General features: G+C 37.5%; 1 protein-coding gene across 10 annotated transcripts in view; it reads left to right on the forward strand.

The window, feature by feature from the left end:
* Positions 1 to 26,731, forward strand: part of LRRC9 (leucine rich repeat containing 9) — a 115,510-nt gene that overhangs the window by 62,336 nt on the left and 26,443 nt on the right. For 5 of the 10 annotated variants that reach the window (XM_070593120.1, XM_070593115.1, XM_070593117.1 and 2 more), the window contains 9 exons: positions 6,610 to 6,801; positions 8,213 to 8,338; positions 10,531 to 10,665; positions 11,950 to 12,127; positions 14,220 to 14,440; positions 15,802 to 15,924; positions 23,524 to 23,654; positions 25,673 to 25,781; positions 26,489 to 26,628. In XM_070593120.1, coding sequence (XP_070449221.1) covers positions 6,610 to 6,801; positions 8,213 to 8,338; positions 10,531 to 10,665; positions 11,950 to 12,127; positions 14,220 to 14,440; positions 15,802 to 15,924; positions 23,524 to 23,654; positions 25,673 to 25,781; positions 26,489 to 26,628 — 1,355 coding nt within the window. The remainder of the gene's footprint in view (positions 1 to 6,609; positions 6,802 to 8,212; positions 8,339 to 10,530; positions 10,666 to 11,949; positions 12,128 to 14,219; positions 14,441 to 15,801; positions 15,925 to 23,523; positions 23,655 to 25,672; positions 25,782 to 26,488; positions 26,629 to 26,731) is intronic. The other 5 variants (XM_070593116.1, XM_070593118.1, XM_070593122.1 and 2 more) reach the window with 2 other exon arrangements.

Raw genomic sequence — 26,731 nt, forward strand, 5'->3', positions numbered from 1 at the left:
AAGAATGTACTGTAACTTTGGGACTGGCGAGGTGGTGTAGAGGTTAAGTTTTGCACACTCTGCTTCAGGAGCCTGGGGTTCATGGGTTCAGATCCCAGGTGCAGACCTACACACGGCTCATCAAGCCATGCTGTGGCAGCATCCTACATGCAAAATAGAAGAAGATTGACACAGATGTTAGCTCAGCGACAATCTTCCTCAAGCAAAAAGAGGAAAATTGGCAATAGATGTTAGTTCAGGGCCAATCTGCCTAACCAAAAAAAAAAAATTAGGAATGTAATCTAGTTAAGATTACAAATAGCCATACATATTTGTCTTTTTCTGGTCAAGTTTGACTATGGTAGAGCTATTTTCAGAGAAAAAAACTTTTCTTATTCCTTTCTCTAAGGTACTCTCTTTTCCTGATAGTTTAGGTGAATGACATGCAGCTTAGGACATTTTAATTTACCTTATGTGGTTGTCTTGTTTAGCTTTTTTAAACTCTATGAAAACCATACAGTGTTATTTATTCTCCACTATTTATGAAACCCAGGCCTTCCATTATACAAACAGTCTTAGATTGGGTATTTTGATACACAAGGTGAGGCCAGGATGATGAACACATAACAACAATACATTTACTTTCTTCCACCTCGTAGAACCAACTTCAGGCATGCAAGAAGGGTATGGAAACTCTCCATGGTAGAGACATCCTTGAGAGAAATGACACTGAAAGTGAGATCTCCCAAGACAAACTTAAAAACTAGGAGAAGGTCGAAATTACCAATGAATGATTAAACTAGATCATAACCTTTTATAATGCTGGGATAGACATAATTAATACTGAACACACATACAAAGCCAATTCCTGGAGAATGTGGAGGCCAAGGCAGCAGGTTTTCAGTGTCTCTGAATCCCCACATAAAACCAGTAAACAGATAAAACCAAAGTCTCATGGACAACATTTAAAACAAAGCTACATGACAAAGTAGCCCCGTTAGAAGTTGGTAGGAATAAACCACCAACAATCACAAGACCTACATGGTCTCGACGTCTATGTGAGAGAAAGAGGCAGTCATGAGGGCAGCATCTGATGGACCTGAGAACAGGAGGGCTCCAGAATAGCCACCTCATACTCACTGGGAAGTCCTGGGGCCACCCGGAGAACAGCAGCTGACGCTGGGAGGAGTCTGCCCCTTCACCACCGGGTGAGCGCACGGAACCCCCCGTGAGAAGGCCTCAAGGAGCTGGAGCAGTCCAGCCTCTGTGAACCTCAAAACTGCCCCACCATGGCTTCCTTCCAGAACAGAATCCTTCTTGGAGAACAAAGTGCTGGGGCTAAGTCAAAATTAAACAGGATAAGGACAAAAAAAAAAAAACAAAAACAAATAAAAGAGGAAGTTCAGGCTGAAGTGGAGGAAGAGAATAGATTCAGGAAGTCTTAGAAAATCAGCACTACCATTTTTAAACAGTACGTATAAACTATGAAAGAGGGACATCTGTGAAGTTAGAAAAGCTTTCCCTAACCCCAATTCATTTTAAAAGTTAAGAAAAACTAATTTCACTTAAAAGTGAGCAGCAAGGAAAGTACTGAGGTCAAATCCCAGACAAAGCTCTGAGAGAGAGAGAGAGACACTGCTGCAGGCAATAAAAGAAGACCAGGAAGATACGCTCAGGAATCGGGTCATGACTATTAACTGCTATTTCAAAACAAGCAAAAAAATGTGAAGAATGATATAAAACAAAATAACATCTGGATTAGAAAAACGCAGAAGTGAGGTGAAAGAACCCAGAAAAGAAATTGAAATAAAACAATAAAATCATTTCAGAAATTAAGACTAAAACAAACACAAAAGCAAGTAAACACAACAGATAATACTTTAAGAGAAATAGAAAGTGAAAAGGAGGAAAAATTTAAAAATCAAATGTAAATTAAGAGATGAAAAGGACTCGAGATGGGCCAGCCCGATGGAGTGGTGGTGAAGTTTGCACACTCTGCTTTGGCAGCCCAGGGTTCATGGGTTCAGATCCCGGGTATGGACCTACACACCGTTCATCAAGCCATGCTGTGGCAGCATCCCACATGCAAAATAGAGGAAGATGGGCACAGGTGTTAGCTTAGTGACAATCTTCCTCAAGCAAAAAGAGGAAGATTGGCAATAGATGTTAGCCTAGGGCCAGTCTTCCGCACCAAAAAAAGGACTCAAGAGAAAGGATACATAGTGAAGATAGATAAAGATTCAACATATGAATAATGGAAACCCCTGAAGAAGAAAACCAAAGCAAGAAAACAGAAAAATTCATGAAAACTTCCAATTCAAAAGAAAGAAAAAGTGATTTTAATCTACATATTGGAAGAGCTTACTGTGAATCTGAAATATAGACCCAGAACAACAAATGCCAAGACATATTCTAGTAAAACTACTAAAATTTAAAGAAACTAAAAAAGTTCTTGGCCATCTCGAAGAAAAAATCATGTGACTAAAAAGGAAAAAATTATGACAATCTAATTGGACTTTACTACAGTGACACTTTATGCCAGAAGAAAATGGCTGTCCAAGAAGAGAAACTGTGAGCCAAGAATTTTCTATCTAGTAAAGCTTCCTTGCAAGTATAAAGGATAGAGATAGACTGTTATCAACATGCAGTAACTGATAGAATATTGTTCCCATAAGCCCTTTCTGAAGAATCTACAATGGAATATTTTTTAAAGATTTTATTTTTTCCTTTTTCTCCCAAAGACCCCCTGTACATAGTTGTATATTTTCGTTGTGGGTCCTTCTAGTTGTGGCATGTGGGACGCCACCTCAACATGGCCTGATGAGTGGTGCCATGTCCATGCCCAGGATTCGAACCGGCGAATTCCTGGGCCGCCAAAGCGGAGCACGCGAACTTAACCACTCAGCCACGGGGTTGGCCCCTGGAATATTTTTTAGACAATCAAAATGTTTAGAGAGATACCAACCTAAGGACTAGTGATCAGAATTAAACATACAGTTTCAAATGAATTGACATGGAGCATGTACAGAGTGTAAGGCTCCATGCTCTGACAATGTAGACATAGTATGATAATTTTAATTATTTTTTTAAATAAGAAATAATGGAAAAAACATATACCAAAATTTTTTTTTAATCCTTCCAGTAATATATTTATGAGAGTATTAGTGCTGTTTTTCTGAGACTATTGTATATAGTAAGGGATAAAACAAATGAGTTAACTATTAAATATTCTATTTCTATCACCTTGTATCTTTGAGAATCAGAATTCTTTGTGTGGGAGGAAAAAAAGATATAGATGTAAGTAACAGAGAAGAGGTTAAACTAAACGATTTTCAGCCTTGAACCAAGTTGGAAGTATCAATATTAATTCATGAGGTTAGTTTTAATTATACATACATATATAGTCACACACACACACACAAACACACACACACACTTCCCCTGCAACAATTTCTGTCCAATGAAAAGACTTAGGAATAATGACCAACCCAGATTGTGGTCCTGAAATACCGCTTCTCTCTAAAACAAACCAGGGCTTCTTGAGGAAATGGCTGATCCCATGTCTGCAACAGGAAATATGTAAAATGTGTTTTGAACCTCTTTCATACCAGGTGGCAAAGAAGCTATCAAAGACCACTATGGTCATGGCAAAGGAGCTAACTTTAAGATGCTCCCACTGGCTAAAGATGAGACAGTTTGAAGTTCCATTGTGATGATAATTGTAATAGGTTGAATCTCATCAAATATGCTTACATCCCAGCATTCCTAATGATATTAAAACAAAAAAGAATTTCTCATCTTTGGTAAATCATAGGGAAGCAATTCATTATCTTGAAAATTGGTAACTAAAGGCAAATAATCAAGCATCTGTTCTGCATTTCCTGTATGAATGGTACCACTGGGTAACCAAATAACAGATAAGAGAAAATGTCTCTATGTAAAAGTATTCCAACTAATAAACGAAAAGGAAATGATGGAATAAGAATATTGCCATTTTAGATCCCCAATGAGTTAATGGATATAGACATTAATAATGGCTGGTGACATCAGAAAAGTGAGACAACCAGACATTATGAGTCTCCTATAGTCTTGCCAGAGGAATAGAACCTGAGTCTGATCCAATCTCTGCATCCAGTTGCCAAATTGCAGAAAATATGGAGGATGGAAGGCACGTAGAGTTATAGCATAAGTAAGCAAATCGGGAGGGTCTAGACTGTGGGAAACTCTTTGGGTAGGAAGCTCCAAGTAATTCTGTAGATAAACTATGGAGAGTGGAAAGGCATAGAAGGGAAACCTATAAATTAACAGTGACTTAAAAGATATAGTACTTTTGTTTTTTTGGTAAGGAAGATTGTCCCTGAGCTAACATCTGTGCCAATCTTCCTCTATTTTATATGTGGGATACCACCACAGCGTGATTTGATAAGCAGTGTGTAGGTCCACACTTGGGATCCAAACCCATGAAATCCCGGGCCTCTGAAGTGGAGCATACGAACCTAACCACTACACCACGGGGCCGGTCCCTGCATCCCTAATTTTTTATTGAAACAATACTTCTGTCTTATCTTTTTGAATGAGAAATTTCTTTTTAACGCGTTCCAGATGTCTAGAGACAGCTAGTCTACATTTAGAGAATGAACCGTTATCCCTAAGGATATTTAAAAGAGAGATTGAGGATTTTGATCTTTGCAAGTTGGGCTGTACAGTAACTTTTTCTTAAACTGAAGTACAAGAAATATTAAAACAGAAAACTCTGCTGCAAAACTGAAAATACCATCCCATGGATGTTTCCTGAGTTCATGGAGTCTGTTTTATACCCTGAGAATGCAAAAATGAAGATCCCAGCCCTGTTTTCAAGGAAAGAAGACAGTTATCTTTTTGTGATGTTTGGTTCCCAAATGTTAGCCTGCAGGCAAGTGCCAGAATTTGGGGCGAGTTTTCACCAATCTATGATGAAAATTTGGAAGAGATGGGCCATGTAGTAAATTTTTATAAAGTTAAATTAATTTCATTTAAAAGATTGTTCTAAGATTATATCCTTCATACTTTTTTTCTGCCAAATACCCTTTTGTTCAAGAAATTATGATAGTAAATGACAGCTTTTGTTCTGTTTTACTATGCTTACTTAGGAGAATAAAAAGTCAGTAACACTATTTGGTTTTCAGAAATTTGTTTAGATTTAAATACTCTGTACATTCAACATGTGAAACCTGAACCTCTATAACGGGTGCTCTTCCAACAATAGGAACTATGCATTTTCAAGCAGTCACTAACTCTTTGCTGAACTCGAACAGTTGTTTGAATTAAGTTGTAAAGAAATAAAGTTCATTTTTAACCTATAGTAATATTAATTTTTATTGTAAAAAATATGTTGCAAAATATCTGCTTAACGTTCTCTTTATCTCCTCCTTGTTCTGGGTCTGAGTAGTATACACCTTAAAAGAAAATTTTATTTGCAACAAATAGAAGTAACAAATTAAAGTCTTAACGACTTCTTACAAATAAGTAGATGACAATCTGACTAGATAAATCTCCAAAGACAAGAAATACAATAAACAAAAAAAGAAATTTATAGATAGCTACTGTAAACACATGGAAAGATACTCAACTTCACTGGTAACAAACAATGTAAATTAAAATAAGGTATGGGTATTGGTGGGCATTTAAGGAAATGAACATTCTCAAATTCTACTGTTGGAAGAAAAAATTGGTACAAACTTCTTGAAAACTGTTTGGCAGTATTTATCAAGAGTCTTAACAATACAGAATTCTTTAAAACCAGTAATCCCATTTCTAAAAAACTGTTCTGAAAAAATTCAGTCTCAATTAAAATATTGCATTCATGGATGTTTGTTGAAACGTTACCAATAATTAGAAGCAAGGTAAATGTCTCTAATAAAATGTTTAAGACAATCTCAATAATTCACTTATTAGAATATTATGCAATCATGCAAAATCATTTTGAAGAATATTTAAGGGTGTGCGAATATGTTAAAAGGATACAAAATTCTATATAACATGCTCTGTTTTACATAAGAAGAAATATATGTGCATATAATAAAAAACGTCTTCAGTGTTTTTTTCTGAGCAGTAACATTATATAAGCTTTCTATTTTTAAAATTTTTATTTATTTACTATATTTTTCAAATTTCCAATAAAAGTGTTATTTTAATGATTTTTAAAAATTATTATTAAAAATAATACACTTTTATAAAAGAAAAGTATAGAATAAGTTTAGTTTCTACCTCTGAAGATGGACTTTTTTTAACCAGGCTATGGGTTCAAGGGTATAAACCAGAAGCCTAGATATTAATAAGTGTAATTCCTTGTTTGTTGGGGACAAATTATCTTGCCAGTTTCTCTTTGCCTTCTCTTCTATGAAAACAAACACTGCCACTCTATGTTACAAGAGTGAAGTGAGAATTAAGAGAGAATGACTAAAATAAAATACCTGTAACTCTTTAGGAGAATACACACATTGATACCGTTATTGCAGTATACTTACTGTTTAGGTTTTCTTTGAGGATTGCCAAAAAGTGTGTAAAGTACCTAGAGAATCACAGAGAAAAGAACTATGTAAATACCAACCATGATCCATTCAGCACCACTTCTGTTTGTCTGTGTTGCAGTATAACCTTGAATATTTGGATGCAAGCCATAACCATGTGATAACCCTGGAGGGGTTTAGAGGTCTGATGAAACTGAAGCACTTAGACTTGAGCTGGAATCAACTGAAAAAATCTGGTGATGAAATAAATATGTTATGCAAACACACCACGAGCCTTCTCACTCTTGATATTCGACATAATCCATGGCAAAAGGTATGCAACAGACATGTTTATTAAAAAAGTAGGCATTCAATTTTATTTCAAAGCCATTTTCACTACTATTGAATAGTAGCCAGAAATAGGCAAACTATCTTTGTTTTACTAGAATTCCTTTAAGTATTTCATAAGTTGAATTTAGTGTAGTGATCATATGAGTCAAACATTACTATAAAAAAGGCTGTTATTTCCTATCAGATTTTTTTTGTAACCTCGAACAGTTTGAGAGTGTTATGGCTTTAACACTGTTAGATGTCACTGCCATGCAAACCTTTGGAGAGTTTATGTAGCTCAGTGTGCTGGAACCCTAACGGAGTGAAGCATAGGAACAGGAATAATAGAACACAGTGAGAGAAACACGCCAGTAAAGGGGGAACAAATTTGTCACCTCCCCTGATAAACCTGAACTATAAACTCTTATGTTCTGTTATTAAAGGAAATTTGATTGAACACTTTTTCTCTCATCACAAAAGTATGTAAATTCATGCTAAGAAATGTCAGTATTTGATGATTCTATTTAAGGGTATCTCCAAGTATTTAAAATAAGCCCCAAGTTTATAATTTCAAGAATCCTCCTTTCCTTGCCTTTCAAAAATGTACATAAGACTACATTCAACTTTTTTTTTGAGGAAGATAACCCCTGAGCTGACATCTGCTGCCAATCATCCTCTTTTTGCTGAGGAGGATTGGCCCTGAGCTAACATCTCTGCCCATCTTCCTCTACTTTATATGTGAGATGCCTGCCACAGCATGGCTTGATGAGCAGTGCATAGGTCCACACCCAAGATCCAAACCAGCAAACCCCAGGCTGACAAAACAGAGTGCATGAACTTAACCACTATACCACCGGGCCAGCCCCAGACTGTGTTCAACATTTTAAAAAGGGACTTAAGCATGATTGGTTCTATAAAGCTGGCCATATTACTATGTTTATATTGTTGTATTTCTTCTTTTTTGCACGGTAAAATTGAAGGATATTTTTCTTTTGCCAAAGCAGACTTCCTGAATGATCACGGTACAGCTATCTCCCTGTTGCCAAATTAGATGTCAGGGCCAAAGCCCCATCCTGAATCACATGGGCTGACTAGAACAGCTGATCTAGACAAACAGAAGGCTCTGCCGTTGTCCTCTGAACACTTTTCACCAGTCATTTCTCAACAGCTTACGAGATTTCCCCCTTCATGCGAGCAGAAACATCCACCTTCAAACAAAACAGATTAGTTCTTAAATATAATTTAATTTCAACTATTATTTAAAGAATTAAGTTAAGCTTTTATTTTTAGATATATATAATAAAGTAGGAGATGCATAATTTGAATTATATGGGACAGAATGAAAAAGCACTCCTTTCCATGCCATAATGTGTGTAGTATTTTATAAAAATTAACTTTTTGTTATTTTTCCCAAGCCAGCCACATTAAGGCTGAGTGTTATTGGCAGATTAAGGACTCTCACTCATTTAGATGGACTCCTCATTTCTGAAGAAGAAGCAACAGCAGCCATGAAATTTATTACTGGAACAAAGATTACTCAGGTTGGATTTTACTGTTTAATACTTTTTGTGCTGCTTTGAATATACAAATAATATTGTCCATACTCTTGTTTTGTTATTAAGATTTTGTATTCTCTCTTAGCATGCTAATAAAAAAGCAATTAATATATAACAATCATATCACTTGAATGTTTTTTCCTGTTTAAATGTGTCCCCTTTAAATGCCAACTGGATGTGTGCATTCCCACCCCTGCACACTACCCCAAAAACACCTCTAGGGTAACTGGTTTTTCCTGATCTGCCTGAACTCTTCAGAGTCCTTTCTAGAGCCTACATGAAAATAAGCAACTTTCTGTGGATAGGGTAAGCCTAGAGGCGTTGAGAAAGCATTTAGTGAATTATCTACCTAGTGTTGCTATTACACGTGTCTGGCTGAAAAAAACAAAACCTACTGACTTGGGGGAGGAGAAATACCTGCATTATCCAGATTTAAAATACTATACTTTGGCCAAAGTACCTTCAACATCCTAAATATCTCCACTTTAGTTACCTAGCTATTTCCTTTTTGTGGGGTATTTGAATATTAAATCCTTAAACAATGTAATGTTTAATTTTGGATCTATTCAGGCTGAAGGAAAGAAATTTTTTTGTTGATAAAAATACAATTAACACCTGAAGGAGAGTTGGGGATCTACCCTCCCAGGAATCAAGACTTACGAAAATCCTTTAAGACAATGTGGAATTGGCACAGAGTTAAATAGACCAATATAACAAAACATAAATACTCAATATAGACCCACACGTACATGGAAACTTGATAACTATCAGCTGCCTTTACAGATCAGGGAGGCTGGGCAAAGGCACTGGGACAAGTGCATTAAGGACTTCACTGTAAAAGTCAAAACAAAAACTATTTTAGAAGAAAAGATCAGAGATTATCATTATGACCTTGAATTAGGGAAGAATTTATTATGAAAGAAACAAAGAGCATAAACTATAACAGATTGGTTTGTCTACTTTAAAATTAATAAATCTGTTCCTCAAAGGGCTCACCATAAAGAAAGTGAAAAGACAAGCTGCGTTCCAGGAAAGGAAATTTGCAGCACATCTAACTGACAACAGATATTCTGTATATATCCAGAACTTATCAGGAAAAAGACAACCAATCAAACAGAAAAATGGGCAAAAGATTTCAATAGACACTTCACTGTAGAGGAAATCAGAACAGCCAAATAACAGGAAAAGATGCTCCCCTTTATGAGTATTCAAGAAAATGAACATTAAAATGCAATGATCTACCAGTTTACAGCCACCAATTAGCAAACATTTTAAAGCCTGACGGTATCAAGTTTTAGCAAACATTTGAAGTAAAGCTTACAATTGGTACAACCACTTTGGAAAACAATTTGGCATCATCTAGTAAAGCTGAATATATACATACCCTACAACCCAACAGGTTGTATACACTCTAAACAAACTCTTGCATGTGTGCACCAGGAGTCACACACAAGAATATTCATGACAGCAATTGTTTATAATAGCAAAAAACTGAAATAAGCCCCAGTGTTCATCGACAGGAGAATTGATAAGGAAATACTACATAGCAATGGCGTGTGAATGAGATACAGCTACATGCAGCAGCACAGATGAATCTCATGAACATAATGCTAAGCAAAACAGCAAGTCCTAGAAGAATACATACATATTATTTCAGTTTACATAAAGTTCAGATGTGTGCAAGACTAAATGATATATTGTCTGTGGACACAAACACAGGTCTATAAAGAAAGTGAGTGAATGGTAGGCACGAAATTTGAGATCAGCGATTGCTTCTCAGGGGATCGATTGAGTCACTTGAGATGAGAGCTGACTTCTGAGGGGAAGGAGAGGAAGAGGATTAGGACCAGGCACACAGGGAGCTTGTAGGGTAGTGGCAATATTCTAGCTCTTAAACTGGCTTCGTGGGTGGATTAAATGAGTGTTTGTATTACAGTAATCCTTTCACAATTTTAAAATACTATTTTGTAATGATTAATTATCTGTTAAAACAGAAAAAAAGTGAAATATACAACAAAATATATCTAGATATTGAAAACATTTTAAGGCAAAGAAAATGTCATATTTTAACATTATTCATTGGGCCACTCACATAGGAAACAATACTTTTAACTATATATAAGTGAACCCACTATATGCTATTTCCTTTATTCATCGTGTCTGTTTTGTTTTATTAGTTGTCTCTCTTACAGCATTCGAGTGCTAAAGAGGAGAGACCACGCACGCTCAGTATATGGCCTTCTGCCAAAATTCTGACACAGAGTTCAAAGTTAGGACCACATTCACGTCTGAGTGGAAACTGGTACTTGAAGGTAAAGGCTAATTCTATTAAATCTAATACAAACGTTTCATTTCAATTGATTTTTAGTCAGCTTTGGTCTGTGTATCATAAAGAGGGCCTTACCTTACAGAGAGGTAAGGGGCAGAAAATCGGAAGAGCCGAATTAAAATTAAATAAGGTCAAGTGGTGAATTGTTCTGTCATGGCCATGGCGGTGGGGACTGGACAGCGGTCACCATAGAGTTGGAGATTTAGGATAAAGGTACACTATAAAACCAAAGGGTAGATTCTGATAATATGGCAAAAGAAGCAAGCAAGGGGCTGGCTCCGTGGCCCAGTGGTTAAGTTCCTGCGCTCTGCTGCAGGCAGCCCAGTGTTTCGTTGGTTCGAATCCTGGGCGCAGACATGGCGCTGTTCATCAAACCACGCTGAGGCACCATCCCACACGCCACAACTAGAAGGACCTGCAACAAAGAATCTACAACTATGTACTGGGGGCCTTGGGGAGAGAAAGGAAAAAATAAAAATCTTAAAAAAAAACAAAAGAAGCAAGCAAACTTTAAAGTTCAGAGGCAGAGATCAAGCCAAAAATTTGGGTGACAGGTAAAAGGGATCAAGAATCCTAGCAAAGCACTGGGGGAACTGGTCTGAATTCAGCCAAGGGAAGGGAAAGGGCAGGAGCACCAGCAGCTTCCTGCTGCATAAAGCACCCTTATACCTCTTGCCAAAAATAGAAACTGGATTAAGAGAAGCTGACCCTTGAAAATGGAAGGTATTAGTGGCATTGTTTTTATTATGGGATATATACAGATATTTAGCTGTGATGCAGGCCCGGTGACAGCCTTGGCTGACCCCACGGGGAGTTATGGAATTAGAATGGCCCTTTAAATTTGTCCCAAGTTTGGCTGAGATGGCCAGGCCTTTGTATCCCTCCATCATTGGATGCGGGCCAGCCTGGGAAAGAGTGTGACCTCGGGCAGGGCCGCTCCCTGCAGCTGAGGCCGTCCCTGAAGGGGCTGACAGGAAAGGCCTTCTGCCGACAGCGCTCCCAGCAGCTGGGCCAATCCTCCCACTACAGTGGGAATCTGACTGGCACAGCTCAGTGTCCATAATACCATATAAGTCCCTCTTGGAGTTCTAATCTTGTCAAGTTTTGCTTTTTTGTAAACTAAGAGCTTCAGAAGATCTTTAGTTCCTGAAGGAATTCCTTTGATGTTACTTACCACATTTGAATTGTTTCATTAGCGTTTTTATCTTATAACATCAAATTTATTGATGAGATTCAGAAGTAACATATAATGTGAATTATTCTACAGATAACTGCCTTAAATTTAGATGGGCAACATCTCTTTGAAATCACAAACTTAGAAAAATTAGAAAATTTGAAGTGGGCATCATTCAGCAACAATAATCTCACTAAAATAGAAGGCCTGGAATCCTGTGTTAACTTGGAAGAGCTCACATTAGATGGAAACTGCATCTCAAAGCTAGAAGGTAAAGTATTTGAGGATTCGAAAGTCTTTAAAATATGAATGTCTAATTAACAAGAGCAAAAAATGAGTGACACAGGATAGAATTTCTGAAGTGCAAGATCCCTAGAGAAGTTCCAAGAAGATTTGGGGCAGAGTATTCTAAACACCTGTTAGTGGGATCTGTGACGAGCTGCTGTACATAATGAGCCCAGCTAGCTGACTTTCACCTCCTCCACCTTTCCTCTCCTCTCCTCTGTGCCAGAGTTTACCATCTATTACCAAACCTAGCATATTACAAACCGAACAGTAATTAATGTCTGTGGAGTTGAATAAATGAATGAATGAGGTGTGCTTTTGAAAAAGATAAAGTATCCCAGTTCATTTTTCAAAATATAGAATGAACGTTATATTTGGAAATTTGAAGACTTTAACAAAAACGAAATTTTATTTCCTAAAGGTTCAAACTCAAATGTACTACATAACATTTTCCATGGATCCACATACAAGTACATTTAAGTAGCTTTACCAATGTCTGAGTATGCGCGCACACACGAACATACATACCTATCTGGGTATAGAATATTTCAGGCTGTGCATTTTGGTAACAGGGTTGTCTTGTCAAGGAGAGAAAGTAAGAACTGAAAATTGTGGCTGGGAAAAAGACTTAATTTATACTGTATTCACTTTTGTTGACCTTAAAGAAATAGACAGCCAGTTATTTCTCCAGCAAAAATGGGTTTACTCAGGCAGCAAAGAATCGCGGTTCTGGGTCTGCAACCACGGTGAGCCACATGCAAATCCCCTGCAACAAGGGAAGAGAAACTCTTTTACAGAAGGAAGTGGAAGTTGGGAAGGCTATTGCAAGCAAAGAGTCCATTGGAAGGGACTGGGAGTTCCAAGTCTAGTGGCTTTTAGTTGGCTGAGCTGTGACAGTCTCTCATTGGCTGAGCTGCTGCTGAGCCAGAAGAGGAAGTCTTTCTTCTTCCCGTTGGGCTCTGCAATTGTAGTAAGGGCATAAGAGCTCCCTCTTCTGGCTTCCTGGCTCCATTTTAAGTGAGGTTTCTGTTTACTAATTTTCACTTTTGAATTGTTGGATTATTTTTAGCATCTGTATGTACTACCTTTTTCATAAAATAGAAAATTTTATTTCAAAAAATACATATGCAAAAGCGAGTATTAAATATTTTTAAAAACAGCATGTGCAATGTAAAAACATTTGTATACTTTATCATAATGGCTGTTAACAATATGTTTGTAACTTGCCCTAGATCAATTACCCTTCAGCATTCCATAGTCCCCTGTTAAAGACGGTATGGAAGGGGAGCATGGCTAAAATTTATTGAGGACCAATTATTTGCCAAAAGCTATAGCTGACATTCCCTTTAATTCCATAACCCCTTAGAAGTAGATTTCAGTATGTCCATGTCTAAGGATGAGGCTCAGAGGTTACATAATTTACATAATTCCCCTATGGTCCCAAATCTAGTGGTGATACATTTGAAACCAACTCTGACTCCAAAGTTCTTATCTTTCAGCTGAACCAGCCTACCACAGCTATAAAGTGCCTACAGTACGTAGCATACGTAGGGGTTGGATTGTGCTGAGAAGTGGCATTTTCTAAAGTTCTGTCTTAGAGTACTTTTAAGCACACAAAGGTAGAATTAGGCTAAATGGTCCTTTGTAATACAAATGATGCCACAATGAGGAATACTTTCCAGAGTGTTGCACTCTAGTTCCACACCCTGCATGTTTTCAAATGGGGGCTGGTGATTATTCTGAGCTTTGTGTAGAGCTTTATGTTATTGTGATGGTGAAAATCTTAATTATATCATTTGAATGTTTGAAAGCAAAATTCAGTATTTCCTACATAGTACCTTCCCTTAACGCCTGAGAGGAGAGAGTCTGCTTAGAAATCCAAAATTGGAATTTAGTAACTGAGACGTTATACACGTTATAGCCTTCTTAAACAAAAGGAAAAACACTGGTGATTAATCCTATAGAATCTGTAAAGCTACTTGAACTTAGAAAAAGAGAAACAGTAAAACGACCAGCCACTTATTTTTTAAATTAACCTTTCAGTGCCATCTGAATCTTGAATTTCCTTATTTTTCTAGGTATTTCCAAGCTAACTAAATTAACCCGCCTCAGCATAAATAATAATCTTCTCACTGGTTTGGAAAAGCATACGTTTGATAACATGCTTCATCTTCACTCCCTTTCTCTTGAGAACAACAGAATCACTTCACTGAGTGGTTTACAGAAAGCTTTCACTCTGATTGAATTGTACATAAGCAACAACTATATTGCCCTCAATCAGGAGATCTACAATTTAAAGGTGACTATCTGGGGTAATAATGTTTCTGTTTTTTTAAATATTCATTGTTTCTTTATACTGTGCAGTTAATGCACATTCACTGTATAGAGTTTGGAAAACAAAAATATAAAGAACAAAATAAAAATCAAGAATAACAAGGTTTATTAAAATGTATTTGCATTCAATTTATGTACACATGCAAACATATATATGTGTAAGCAAATGTCCCCAAGTTGATAACCTCCTGGGTAAATTTTTTTAGTACTCAAGTAAAATAACCCAAGCTCCTTCCTTCCTAACTAGCGCCTTCCTCAGTGTTTCCAGAGATTCTGCAACTTGGTTGGGGAGTAAAATTCCTTCACTTTTCCTGTTCTCAGAGCAGTTCTTGATTACCTCTCCATTACTTACTGGTGGCTCCAACTCTTTCTGGTCGACTATGCCCAGCTTCGCTCTCTTCAATTCTCCCCAAGAAACCTGTAATTCAAGGATACTGTATAACACGCTTTACTGAATGTTTGAATAAAATGGAAGTTTTCTACAGCACAGAATAGCAATTCACTTCAAATGTAATGTGCGACTTCCTTGTTTCTAGGGTTCAATGGCCATTTTCTACCACTGAGACTCTCACAATGGCCTCTTTCCTTTTGCTGATACCACATTGCCAGGACTTTGTCTCCTACCGAAAACTCACGTCCAACTCCTGTCTCCCCTTGTGTTCAGCCTTCTCCCCATGCTACTCCCAATAGAACTACTTCCGGAGCTGCAGGGGCAACCTAATCAATGACAGCAGAAACAAAGTAAACCATTTTACCCTAAGATGCAGCGGAGCTTTGCTCTTTCTTGTCTTGACCTCTCTTATCTGTATCTGTTCAGCACCCTTCCTTCACAACTAAGGCACATGAAAATGTCTTGTCTAGAAGAAAGCACGTTTCCCCTTAAGATGAAGTCTGCTAATCTCTCAGAAGGCAGAGGCACTTCAGCTTTATCCCTCATCAGAAGGCAGTGTTTTTCATTCCTGTTATATCTGTATAAACACATGCATACTATTTAATAGGCCATTATTCCATAAATAAAGTATATTGTTTTAAACTTAGCAAGGTTCCCTCCAAGTTTTTACCACTGATGTATAACACATTTAGCATCAGCATCCTAAAACAGGTTCTGATCATATAACATAGACCACTGCAAGATTGTATGAAATGGACCTTAATGGTCTGAAAGGGTAACCCTAGCACTAAAAAGAACACTTAAAAGCACTCAAATCACTAGGAAATGATAGAGTAATTCAAATATTAAAATTCAAGGATGGTTAAACTCTTAAGGGGAAAAAAACCTTGCTAGAGTGCTGTAGCACTTTAAATGTATGTGTTTTCATTACCCAGGGTTTATGCAACCTGGTCATTTTAGACATGTATGGAAACATTATTGTATGGAATCAAGAAAATTACCGGTTCTTTGTAATATTTCACCTTCCAGAACTTAAAGCTTTGGATGGAATCTCAATCGTAAGTTGTTTTTGACTCATAGCATTTGGTCTAAGCTACACATTCAGATATGTGTAGGCCATAATCATTTGAACATTGCTTTACCACTAGTATGATACCCAAATTTACTATGCTTGTTAAATCTGGTCTCCTAAGCACATTTTACTTCTAGGTTTTAAAATTTTCTCCTCTGGCCAATTCTTAATTGTCTAAATTGAGGTGGCAGGGGAGGGAAGATGCTGCCTACATTTGCACCCACTGAATTCAATGACTGAAAAAACAGCACGATCTCATGGGACAGGATAGAAAAAACTGCTCTGGAGCCCTTCTATCCTCTTGGGCCTAAAAACAGATTCCTATTTCCTGGAAAAATACAGCTGTTAATATTTAAGAAAATTATATTTGAACTAACAAATGGTATGTCAACATTACTAGTAAACTGCAAAGAAAGATAACACAGAACATAGGACTGAATATGCAAGCAGTGCTTGGGAACCTGGATTCTGTAACAAGCAAGTTCGTGCAGGGCTCCTGTTTCTACCTCACAGGGTAAGTTCGTGACGAATGTTGAAGGATAAAAAGGTTCCCTGTGTAACATTGTCTAGCTCCTGTCAGACAATAAAACTCATCAAATTTTCTAGAAAATTGAGAGTTCACGATTATTTAGGGCTTTGAGGTGCTCTGAGAAGGTTACTAATTCTAGCGCCACTTTTTTGAGGACCCTCCTCAGAATGGCGAATCAAGAGCGTTCTCCCCCCAACACAGACGAATTCCCTAGAATCTTGTACTCTAGGTTTTATTTCGATATTGGCTTTCACTGAGGGATGTTTTTTAAATAGTCTTATGAAACTAGTACTGCATTTGCTCTAATGATGTTGTTGAGGATCTTATCCTTCCTGGGTCTCTGTGCCCGCATTTGAAGGACCAGATGACAAAGTGCCTTTAGAAATAAGTGTGGGAAAACTTTTTCCTCTAAGGAAAAGTTATGTTCTGCTCACTGACAATGAGTACATATTTAGCTATTTTCACTTTGACTGCCTAAAATCTCAGGGCCAAATTTATAGTTCAATAACAGAAACCCTGTGGGACTTTTGGTCTGTCTGTCCTTATCCCCAGTTTTGATCCATTCTAATATATCTTTCTTGGTCTTGATCTTCACTGTTTATTATTTGCATTTTACTATTTGATTATATGTGCTTCCTGTAAGCTGCCACCAATTCTTTGTGGAATGAGGCAGAATATAAATATATAAATTAATAATGGGGCATGAAGACTAGACTGTAATTTAGACTTTAATTGAGAGGTAATGGGAAGGCATTAAAAATTTTTGAGTAGAGGGATGACATATTGAAAACTATGTGCTAGGAAGTTTAATCGAACAGTGGTGTTTACAGTGATAGATGGAAGACCTATAGGAGGCTATAAGAACAGTCTACATGTGAGCAGGACCAGCCCCATGGCGGAGTGGTTAAGTTTGCGTGCTCCACTTTGGTGGCCCAGGGTTTCACCGGTTCGAATCCTGGGTACAGACATGGCATCACTTGTCAGGCCACGCTGAGGCAGCCCCCCACATGCCACAACTAGAAGGACCCACAACTGAAATATCCAACTATGTACTGGGGGCATTTGGGAGAGAAAAAGCAAAAAAAAAAAAAAAAAGGATTGGCAACAGTTGTTAGCTCAGGTGCCAATCTTTAAAAAAAAAAAAAAAAAGAATAAACCAAGGGGAAGTGACTTTAAAAATGAAGAGCCAAAAGATATGAGAAATACTGGGGAGAATTGACAGATCTTGGCAACCAATTGGATTTGAAGGACAAGGAAAGGGAAGAGTAGAAGATGTCTACAGGGTTTGAGTCTATGCCAATAGGAGATATCATAACAGATATGAATATAGGAAGACAAGTTGTTTTCAGGAATAAGATTAGTGTTGGACACACTGAGTTTTATGTAACAGTGGATCTTCTGACTGGAGATTTCAAGCAAGCAGTTGAAAACACAAGAATAAATTTAGATATGGGAATTTAATTTACATTTGTTTAGATTTGGAAGTAATTTGAAGAAAGTTGATAGTTAAAACCAAAAGCATATGTAAGACTGTTTAAGGAAAGAGAATAGAGAAGTAAAGAAATCTAAGTGAGGCTTTAATACTTCCATTTAGGAAATGTAAAGAGGAAGATAAGCTGCAAAAAGTAGGTGCAGAGGGACAAAGAAGAGCAGTATAATCCTAGAGTGTTTGAGATGCAAACAGACATGGACCTTAGAAATTACATGGTCCAAATCTTTTATTTTATGGATGAGCACAGAGAACTCCAGAGAATTTGTATGACTTATTCCAAGTGGCATGACTCTTTAATGGTAAAGCATGGACAGCTGAGCCTCACTCTCTGTCCAAGGCTCTATGGACATAAAATCACACTCCCTTCTTTGGAGTGGTTGTGGGAACCAAGGGGCGACATGACTATGAAGAGCCAAAGAGCAGTCTGGGTAGTTGTGTTTTCATTTAAACCCTCCTTCTACATACTTCTATTTTTAAAACATTATTTTTACAGAAAAAGTACAGAAAAAGATTGCCAACCCCTGATTTAGAAGGACACTAATAAAATGCTATTTTTATGATTATGAAAAATAGAAAAGCAGTGGTATTCCTAAGGCTGAATTAGTATGTTTTTTAAACTTAGTTTGAGATTGTCTCATTCAGGGTCAACTAGAAAGACATAACTAGTAGGAGATAGATGTGTGTATGTGTGTGAGTGTATGTATATGTATATGTATATGTATATAGATATGTACATTAAGATATGTACATTATGAGGGCCGGCCCCATGGCCAAGTGGCTAAGTTCACATGCTCTGCTTCAGTGACCCAGGGTTTTGCTGGTTGAGATCCTGGGCGTGGACATGGTGCCACTCATCAAGCCATGCTGAGGTGATGTCCCACATAGCAGAGCCAGAAGGACCTACAACTAGAATATACAACTATGTGCTGGGGGGCTTTGAGGAGGAGAAGAAGAAGAAGGAAAAAAAAAAAAAAGATTGGCAACAGATGTTAGCTCAGGCGCCAATCTTAAAAAAGAGAGAGAGAGAGATTACAAGGAATACTGAACAATTGTGGGGGCTGCCTGAGCAAGTCTGAAATCTACTGGGCAGGCCATTAGGAAGGAAAGATTACGGGCAGGCTGGAGCTCACAGTCATGAACCAAAGCCATTGTCCGTAGGTGAATTTCTTCTGTCTTTCAGGAAAGTCTCAGCTCTGCTTTTAAGGTCTTTCAGTTGCTTCAATCAGGCCTACCCAGTTTATCTAAGATGATCTTTATATTGAAAATCAGTGAATTAGGAGCTTTAGTTTTACCTGCAAAATTCCTTCACAGCAACACCTCGATTAATGTTTGATAGAATAACTGGCCACCGTAGCTTCATTTCCTTTGCAGCTCTGTTGTTTGGTGCATAAACATTTAGGCTTTTTATGTCTCTTAGTAGATCGAACCTTTCATTTGTATGTAATGTCCCTCTCTGACCCTGGTAATTTCCCTTGCATTGATGTCCATTTTTTCCAGATATTAATATAGCCACTTCTCCTTTTTTTTGATTAATGTTTGTGTGATATATCTTTTGCCATGCTTTCATTTTCAGCCAGCATATATTATTACATTTGAAATGAGTTTCTTGTTGACAGCATATAATTGGGTCATGTTCTTTTCTCCACTGTCAGTTTCTGTCTTTTAAACAGTGAGTGTAGACCATTTCCATTTAAGCAATTACTGACATGTTAGTGACTGTCTGCTATTTTATTTTTTGTTTTCTGTTTGTTTCCTCCGTTTATCTTTCTTTTTTTTTTCAGAAAGAGGAAGCTTCCTGTGAGCTACTTGAACATTTTATAGAGTTCTATTTTGATTTATATGTAGTGTTTTTTAGTATATCTCTTTATATAGATTTTTTCTAGTGGTTGCTCTAGGTGTTACATTACATATACATAACTTACTATACTCTACTAGTGTTGACATTTTTACCAGTTTGAGTGAAGTATTAGAAATCTTACTTTCTTTTAAGTCTATTTCTCCTCTCCTATTTATAATTGTCTTAAATATTTCCTCTCTATATATTGAGAACCACATCAGACAATATTATAATTTTTTACTTCAACTGATCAAATATAATTTAGAAAACTTAAGAGGAAAAGGAAAGTCTGTTGTATTCATATCTTTCCAATGTTCTTTCTTCTTTCCTGGTATTCCAAGATTCTTCCTTTTTGTTTCCATTTCAAGAACTTTCTTTACCCATTCTTTTAGGATAGGTCTGCTGTTGACAAATTTGCTTAGTTTTCCTTCATCTGAGAATGTCTTAATTTCCTCTCCATTTCTGAATGATATTTTCTCTGGATATAGGGTTCTGGGTTGACAATTCTTTTCCATGGTTTCTCATCAGAAACATTCTCTAAATGAGAACCGCAAGATCTCTGGTTTCCATGGTTTCTGGTGAGAAATCTGCTGTAATTCAAATTGTTTTTCTCTTATATGTAAGATTTCATTTCTCTCTCACTGCTTTCAAGATTTTTTGTGTCTTTAGTTTTCAGAAACTTGATTATGATTATGATTATGTGTATTTGACATGGATTTTGGGGGAGTTTTCTTCTTTGGGGGTTTGCTAAGCTTTTTGATTCTATAGATTTATGTCTTTTGCCAAGAATGGAAATTTTCAGCCATTGTTTCTTCCAATACTTTTTCAGGCCCACTCTATTTCTCCCCTCATTCTAAGAATCTAATGATACTAATGCTAAATCTTTTGTTATGGTCCCACATGTCTAGGATATGGTCTATCTTGGTAAGGTGAGGCTCATTTTTTTAAAAGTCTGTTTTCTGTCTTTTGTTCAGATTGGATCATTTCTGTTGTTCAGTATTCAAGTTCATTGATTCTTTTGTCTGTTCTCTCTGTTTTGCTGTTGAGCCCTCCATTTTATTTGTTTGGTTACATTATTTTTCACTTCTCAGATTTCCATTTGGTTCTTCTTTATTTCTTCTATTTTTTGGCTGACACTTTTATTTCTTTGCTGAGAGTTTCTGCTTTTCATTTTTTTCAAGCGTGTTCATAATTGCTCATTGAAGCATTTTTGTGATGGGTATTTTAAAATCCTTGTCAGATAATTATAACATCGGTGTCATTTCAGTGTTGTGTTTGTTGATTGTTTTTTCACATTCAAGTTGAGTTTTCCTGATTCTTGGTATGCTAGATATTTTTATTCTGGACATTTTGGGTATTATGTCCTAGACTGTGGATCTTATTTAAGTCTTCTGTTTTAGCAAGCCTCCCTTGACACTGCCCCAGTAAGGAGATGGGACTGTCAAATGGGAGGTAGTTGTCCAAGTTCCCCGACTTGGCCTCTGTTGACAACCTGGAGGTGTGTGCTTCATTAACTGCTAGGCTAGGATAGGAGCTCATGCTCCCCATACGTCTCCACTGACTCATCCTGACTGAGAAGGGCAGAAGTGCCTCATTAATGCTCCACAGACACATTGTGGCTCCCCCTGTGGTATCTAGTAACACTTCTGTGTAGGAGTGCATTAGTGCTGGGAGAGGATGAAGGTCCGGGCTCCCCACTCAGCATGCGGACAGTGGAGGGGTACTTTATTAAAGCTGGGCAAGGGTGGAAGTCTGTACTTCCATTCCTCTTTTACTGGTGGAGATGGGGCCACAATTTATTCCGTGGTGTTTGACTGAAGTAGAGCCATTATTGTCTAAAGGTTTTCTCTCTTGCTAGACTTCCCCTTTTCTAGTCTTTTGACTAAAAAGAGCAGGCTTTTCTGTGGACTTTTTTTTTCTCTTGTTGGCATTTCTGTTTCTGGCTTCTCTGCCCCAGTCCAGCATATCTGTGACAAAAAGAAAACCCAGGCCTAGAGGAAAAACCCCCCTGCTGTACGTTTCCTTTACTCTCACACTACTACCACACTCACACTTCTATCCCCAACATCAAGCAATTCTCCGACACCAGTTGGGTGTCCTAGAAGTCAACTGGATTTTAACACTATCTACCTGGAGCTAGCATCAGATCCCCAGACTAAAGGCTCAGTCCCACAATACTGTCCCTGCCCCCACTTCAGACTCCCATCAGTAAGACCAGATTATCACCTGTTCTTCTGACTAAACAGCTATGAAGAGGAGGTTCCCTTGACTTCCTGCTTGAGTTTGATTAATTTGCTAGAGCAGCTCACAGAATTCAGGAATACATTTACTTTCTAGATTGCTGGTTTATTTTAAAAGGATATAACTCAGGAATAGCCAGATGGAAGAGATGCATAGGGCAAGGCATGGGAAGGAGCACAGAGCTTCCATGCTCTCTCTGAGCACACCACTCTCCCATCACCTCCACGTGTTCATCAACCCAGAAGCTCTGAACCCACTTCTTTTGGGTTTATGGAGGCTTCACTACATAGGCATGATTGATTAAATCATTGGCCATTGGTGACCACTTCAACCTCCAGCCCTTCTCCACTCCCTGGAGGTCAGGGGATGGGACCAAAAGTTTCCATCCTCTAATCTTGGTTGGTTCCCCTGGCAACCAGCCCCATCCTCTGGGACTTTCCAAAAGTCACCTCATTAACATAAACTCAGGTGTGGGTGAAAGGTGCTTTTTATGGCTCTGGAGCTATTTCAGGAACCAATGACAAAAGACTAAATATTATTACAAAAGATGTCCCTATGGCTCTTATATAGGAAATTACCAGGGTTTTAGGAGCTATGTGCCAGGAACAGTGAACGAAGACCAAATATCTATTTCTTATTAGAAATCACAATATCATAGTCTGTTCTAGTTCTTTTATAGCACTCTGAGCATTTGCATTTACCACTGGGTAAGCAAAACCCAGTCCAGAGTCAGTATCTATCCCTGTCAAGATCCATTTGTAGCTCCCCAGGGCTACCAGCATCACTCTGACTTGCCAGCTATGTTCAGGGCATTCCCACCAGGGAAATCTGCCACATAGCCATCTGCAATCTCTGGCTCTTTTGCTGGCAGACAGAACAGTTTTTATTGTCATTTTGTGTCTCAGAGGGTACAAGAGGAATGTGTCTAGATTCAGTCTATCTCTGCATTGCTGTAGACCCCAATGCCCACCTATTTCATAGACCTCAGGTGGCCACCGTGAGTGAGCATGTAAGGATATGTGCTTGTCGATTTCAATCACCTTCCAAACCCAGAAGGGAGTTCTGATGGGCATCGACGTGTCCTACTTTAATATACCCCTCAGATTTCCAGAGGACCATGCCCCATATGGGCATCCCTTTAATAGGCCACATTTCCATTGCCCTCCTGCCTGATCATATGGCCAGGCCAGCAACAGTGGATGAAGCCTAAATATATTTTTCTTACTATAAATCACAATAACACAGCAGGGAACTCACACAATGTCATTCCTCAGGTCTCAAGGTCCTTAGCTGGTCTGTCTTCCTCTCTGCACCTTTCAGTCACCTTATGTTTATTATATATATATACTGTGCACTGGATTTAGCTGTACTTAGTAGGAGGAATAGGGAGAAATTAGTTCACCCATTTTGACCTGAAACCAAAGAATTAATGTCATTTAGTCATCTGTAAGAGAGGACATCACTTTATAAATGTCGTCATATATAGGAATCACCAGAGACTGAGTGTGCAAAAGATTTGTTTGGTGGCAGACTTACTTCTGACATGATTGCAGAACGACAAGGACATTCAAACTTCACCCAAATGCAAGAACTAAATTGGACTTCATCATCCATCAGGTACAATCATTTTATTATATGCTATTTGACATTGTATTAAATACATAATTATCGTTTTTCTAAGGTTTATAATTTATACGTCTTATCAAAATATAACCAATAATTTAAAAAATCATCGACCCTACTTCAAAATCTCATGATAACTTTACCACCCTTTGAAATGCATTAATAATTGTTATTGTCACCACTATGATTAAAAATGTCATCAATCTCTTTCTAAGACCTTATAGTTCTCTTTTCCTTTATAATCAAGCTTTTAAAATTAGAGCATATGACGTTTGCTCCTCACATCATATCACTCTAATTCATTGCAGTCTGGCCTCTGACACGACCATTGCTCTGGTGCTGTTCTCATGGATGTCATCACGGTCCTCCTGGCTAAGACGTCCTTTTGTCCCCTCTCTTTTTCTTATTCTTCACTCTTCACAGGCAGACATCTTCAGTCATAGTTTTGATTTATGAGGACAACCCCCAAATTTAGCCCAAACGTAGGCCCCTCACTTGAATATTCAGTTGCTCTCTAGATGGCATCTAGGAGACAACATCCACCTGTTGTTGCTCAAGCCAAAAATCTAGGAGTCATTCCTCTCCTTCCTTTGTCCTCCCGTTTTAATTAATCATCACATTCTACAAAGTCTATGTCTTAAATATGTCTCACAATTCCCTTCTTCTTTCCATAGTCACCGCCATTGGCCTCGATCAGGAAATGAGCTATTTTAGAAACTCTCTTGATCTTTTTGATTTTTGTCTTCCCTACAAATCTATCTATTATCCATACTGCCTTCTAAGATGCAAGTTTTATCAGATCACTTCCCTTCTGAACATTGTTCAGTGGCTTTCCATTGTCTACAGAATAAAATTTTAAATCCCTTTGTATGGCATAGAAGACCCTTTAATTAACTGTCTGTTTTTATCTCTTGTAATCCTTGCCTTTACTGCCCTATAACTCTTTATGCTCCAGAAATTTTAAAATATTCTAGTTCCTTAATCTCAATCACAAAGTGCTGTGTCATCTTTCTGCCTTTGCTTTTGCCTCTTCCGCTGTCTGGAACTCTTTCTTTCTAATTTTCCTGACAAATGCCTATAAATTCTCCAAGTCTCATTTTAAGATCTTTATCACCTGTAAAGTCATTCCTGACTCCCCCAAATAGGTTTTTCTTTCTCTAAAATGCCATTACACCTAACTCTATTATAGCACTTTTCCTCTTTTATTTTAGTTTCTCTGGATCCCATTTCTTGAAAGCAGAGACACTATCATTTCATATTTGTTGTAGCCCTTCCAAAGATATTGTCACACTTAAGAATTATTCATGAAAATACGTTGAATGAATGAATGGCTTATTAATTGATAAAAGTATGTTATAATTGTAACTTCAAGGTTTAGGATTTGTTTTAAGAAATGGTTAGGGTAATGTGACTTAGCTTTATGCTCTTCTCTATCATGGCTCAAAGGAAGATGGAACAGTTGTAAAACTATGGACTAGGAATCAAGCATTCTGTTCATTTACCAAAAACATCCTTACAAGGTGGAACACCATAAAAGTTTCTGGGAGATCCCACAGAAAACTTTTTTCAAAGACTTTACCTGCTTTCTCATTTTCTTTCCCATCGCTAACTCCTTCCTGGCTTTTCCGAAATAACCTATTTCACATATATTCTCTGCAGCTTACAACCTGAAAATCTTGAGTTACCATATCAACTTCACTATTATTTCATGAATTTATAAAGAAATTGGAGATGTTTATTTTAAAATTTTCTTTTATGATAGTCCTATGTTTATGTAGAAATGGAGGTTTTTTTAAAAGCAATCAAACTCTATGTTATTTTCTTACATATTTTCCCAACAAAAATATGTATTTATTGGATCTTTTGACCCATACATTTTACATCGGCAATTCTTTTTCATAGCATTTGTCAGATGAGGTTTTTTTTTTAATGTCTTCGGGGTTGTACATGATTGATTCACTTATATAATTTCCTATTAAAATTATAACTGTATTTACTTTGTCTAAATTCAGAACTGTGGATTTGATTCCAGTTGACCAATTTAGAAATGTGTCTAGTGTGAATCTACAGAACAATAATCTTACTTCATTCAGTGGATTAATCTATCTGCCTAATGTGAAGGTGAGTAACTCACAAATTTTCTTTTTTTCTTTCAAGATTTTTGGTGCAAGTTATAATTTGCTTTACTTTGGATCAAAATGTATTTTCATGTTGTTAAGAAGAGAAATTATTCCCAAAGTTTTTTCTTCACCAAACACGAAAAAGGATTACCTCCCAAAGTTGGTTGATCTCAGTTTTATGCAATTGTCTTCTAAGCAGTAAATCTTACTCTGCAGTGGGAGACACGATGGAATGCTGCCTCCACCAGGAGGGGTGTGGAACGAAGTTGGAGGACACTGGTTTTCAAAGCAGCCTCACCGCCTCCTGTGCCATGGTTTTGGCTGAGCCATCTACTAAGGCCTTTTAAGCATAGTAAAATAGTGATCTCCCAACTAGAGAGTTATTTCATTTACATCAGGCTTCGAGACTCAGGAGTGCAGACTGAGAAAGCTGAGCAGCTTTCTAGGATCTCCATTATTTTGTCTGAAATGTTGTCATTTCCCAGCATGTCAGATAATAAAAAACACATTCAAAGCCAAATCCAGACAGTTTGGGATATAAAAATTTATGTCATTTAACACTGATATATTATTAAATTATGTCATATAGTCCAAACTTTATCCATACCATTTTAATAGTCTTTAGGATGTTGATAATCTCAGATCAAAGATAGATATACAGCAGCGTTCATCTTTTAATGTCTGATTAATAAGCTCTTCTTTCTGTAGGTCTTATGCCTCAACTATAATCATATTGAATCCATCATGCCCAGACTGAAGCCGCAGACGCACCTGACCAGCAGACAGCTGCTCCACCAGAAGGTGTCTTCAAGCGGCTACGGACAGCAAGGAGCTGCAAAAATAAACAGGTGCTAGTCTTTCTTCTACAGTTATCAATAATTTTGTTTAGGACTTTAAAAAGCAGTTAATCACATTAGTGATAGCAGTAACATACATTTAGTTTATTTTAAT

This window comes from Equus przewalskii, chromosome 25 (assembly GCF_037783145.1).
Source record: "Equus przewalskii isolate Varuska chromosome 25, EquPr2, whole genome shotgun sequence".
Lineage (NCBI taxonomy): Eukaryota > Metazoa > Chordata > Mammalia > Perissodactyla > Equidae > Equus > Equus przewalskii.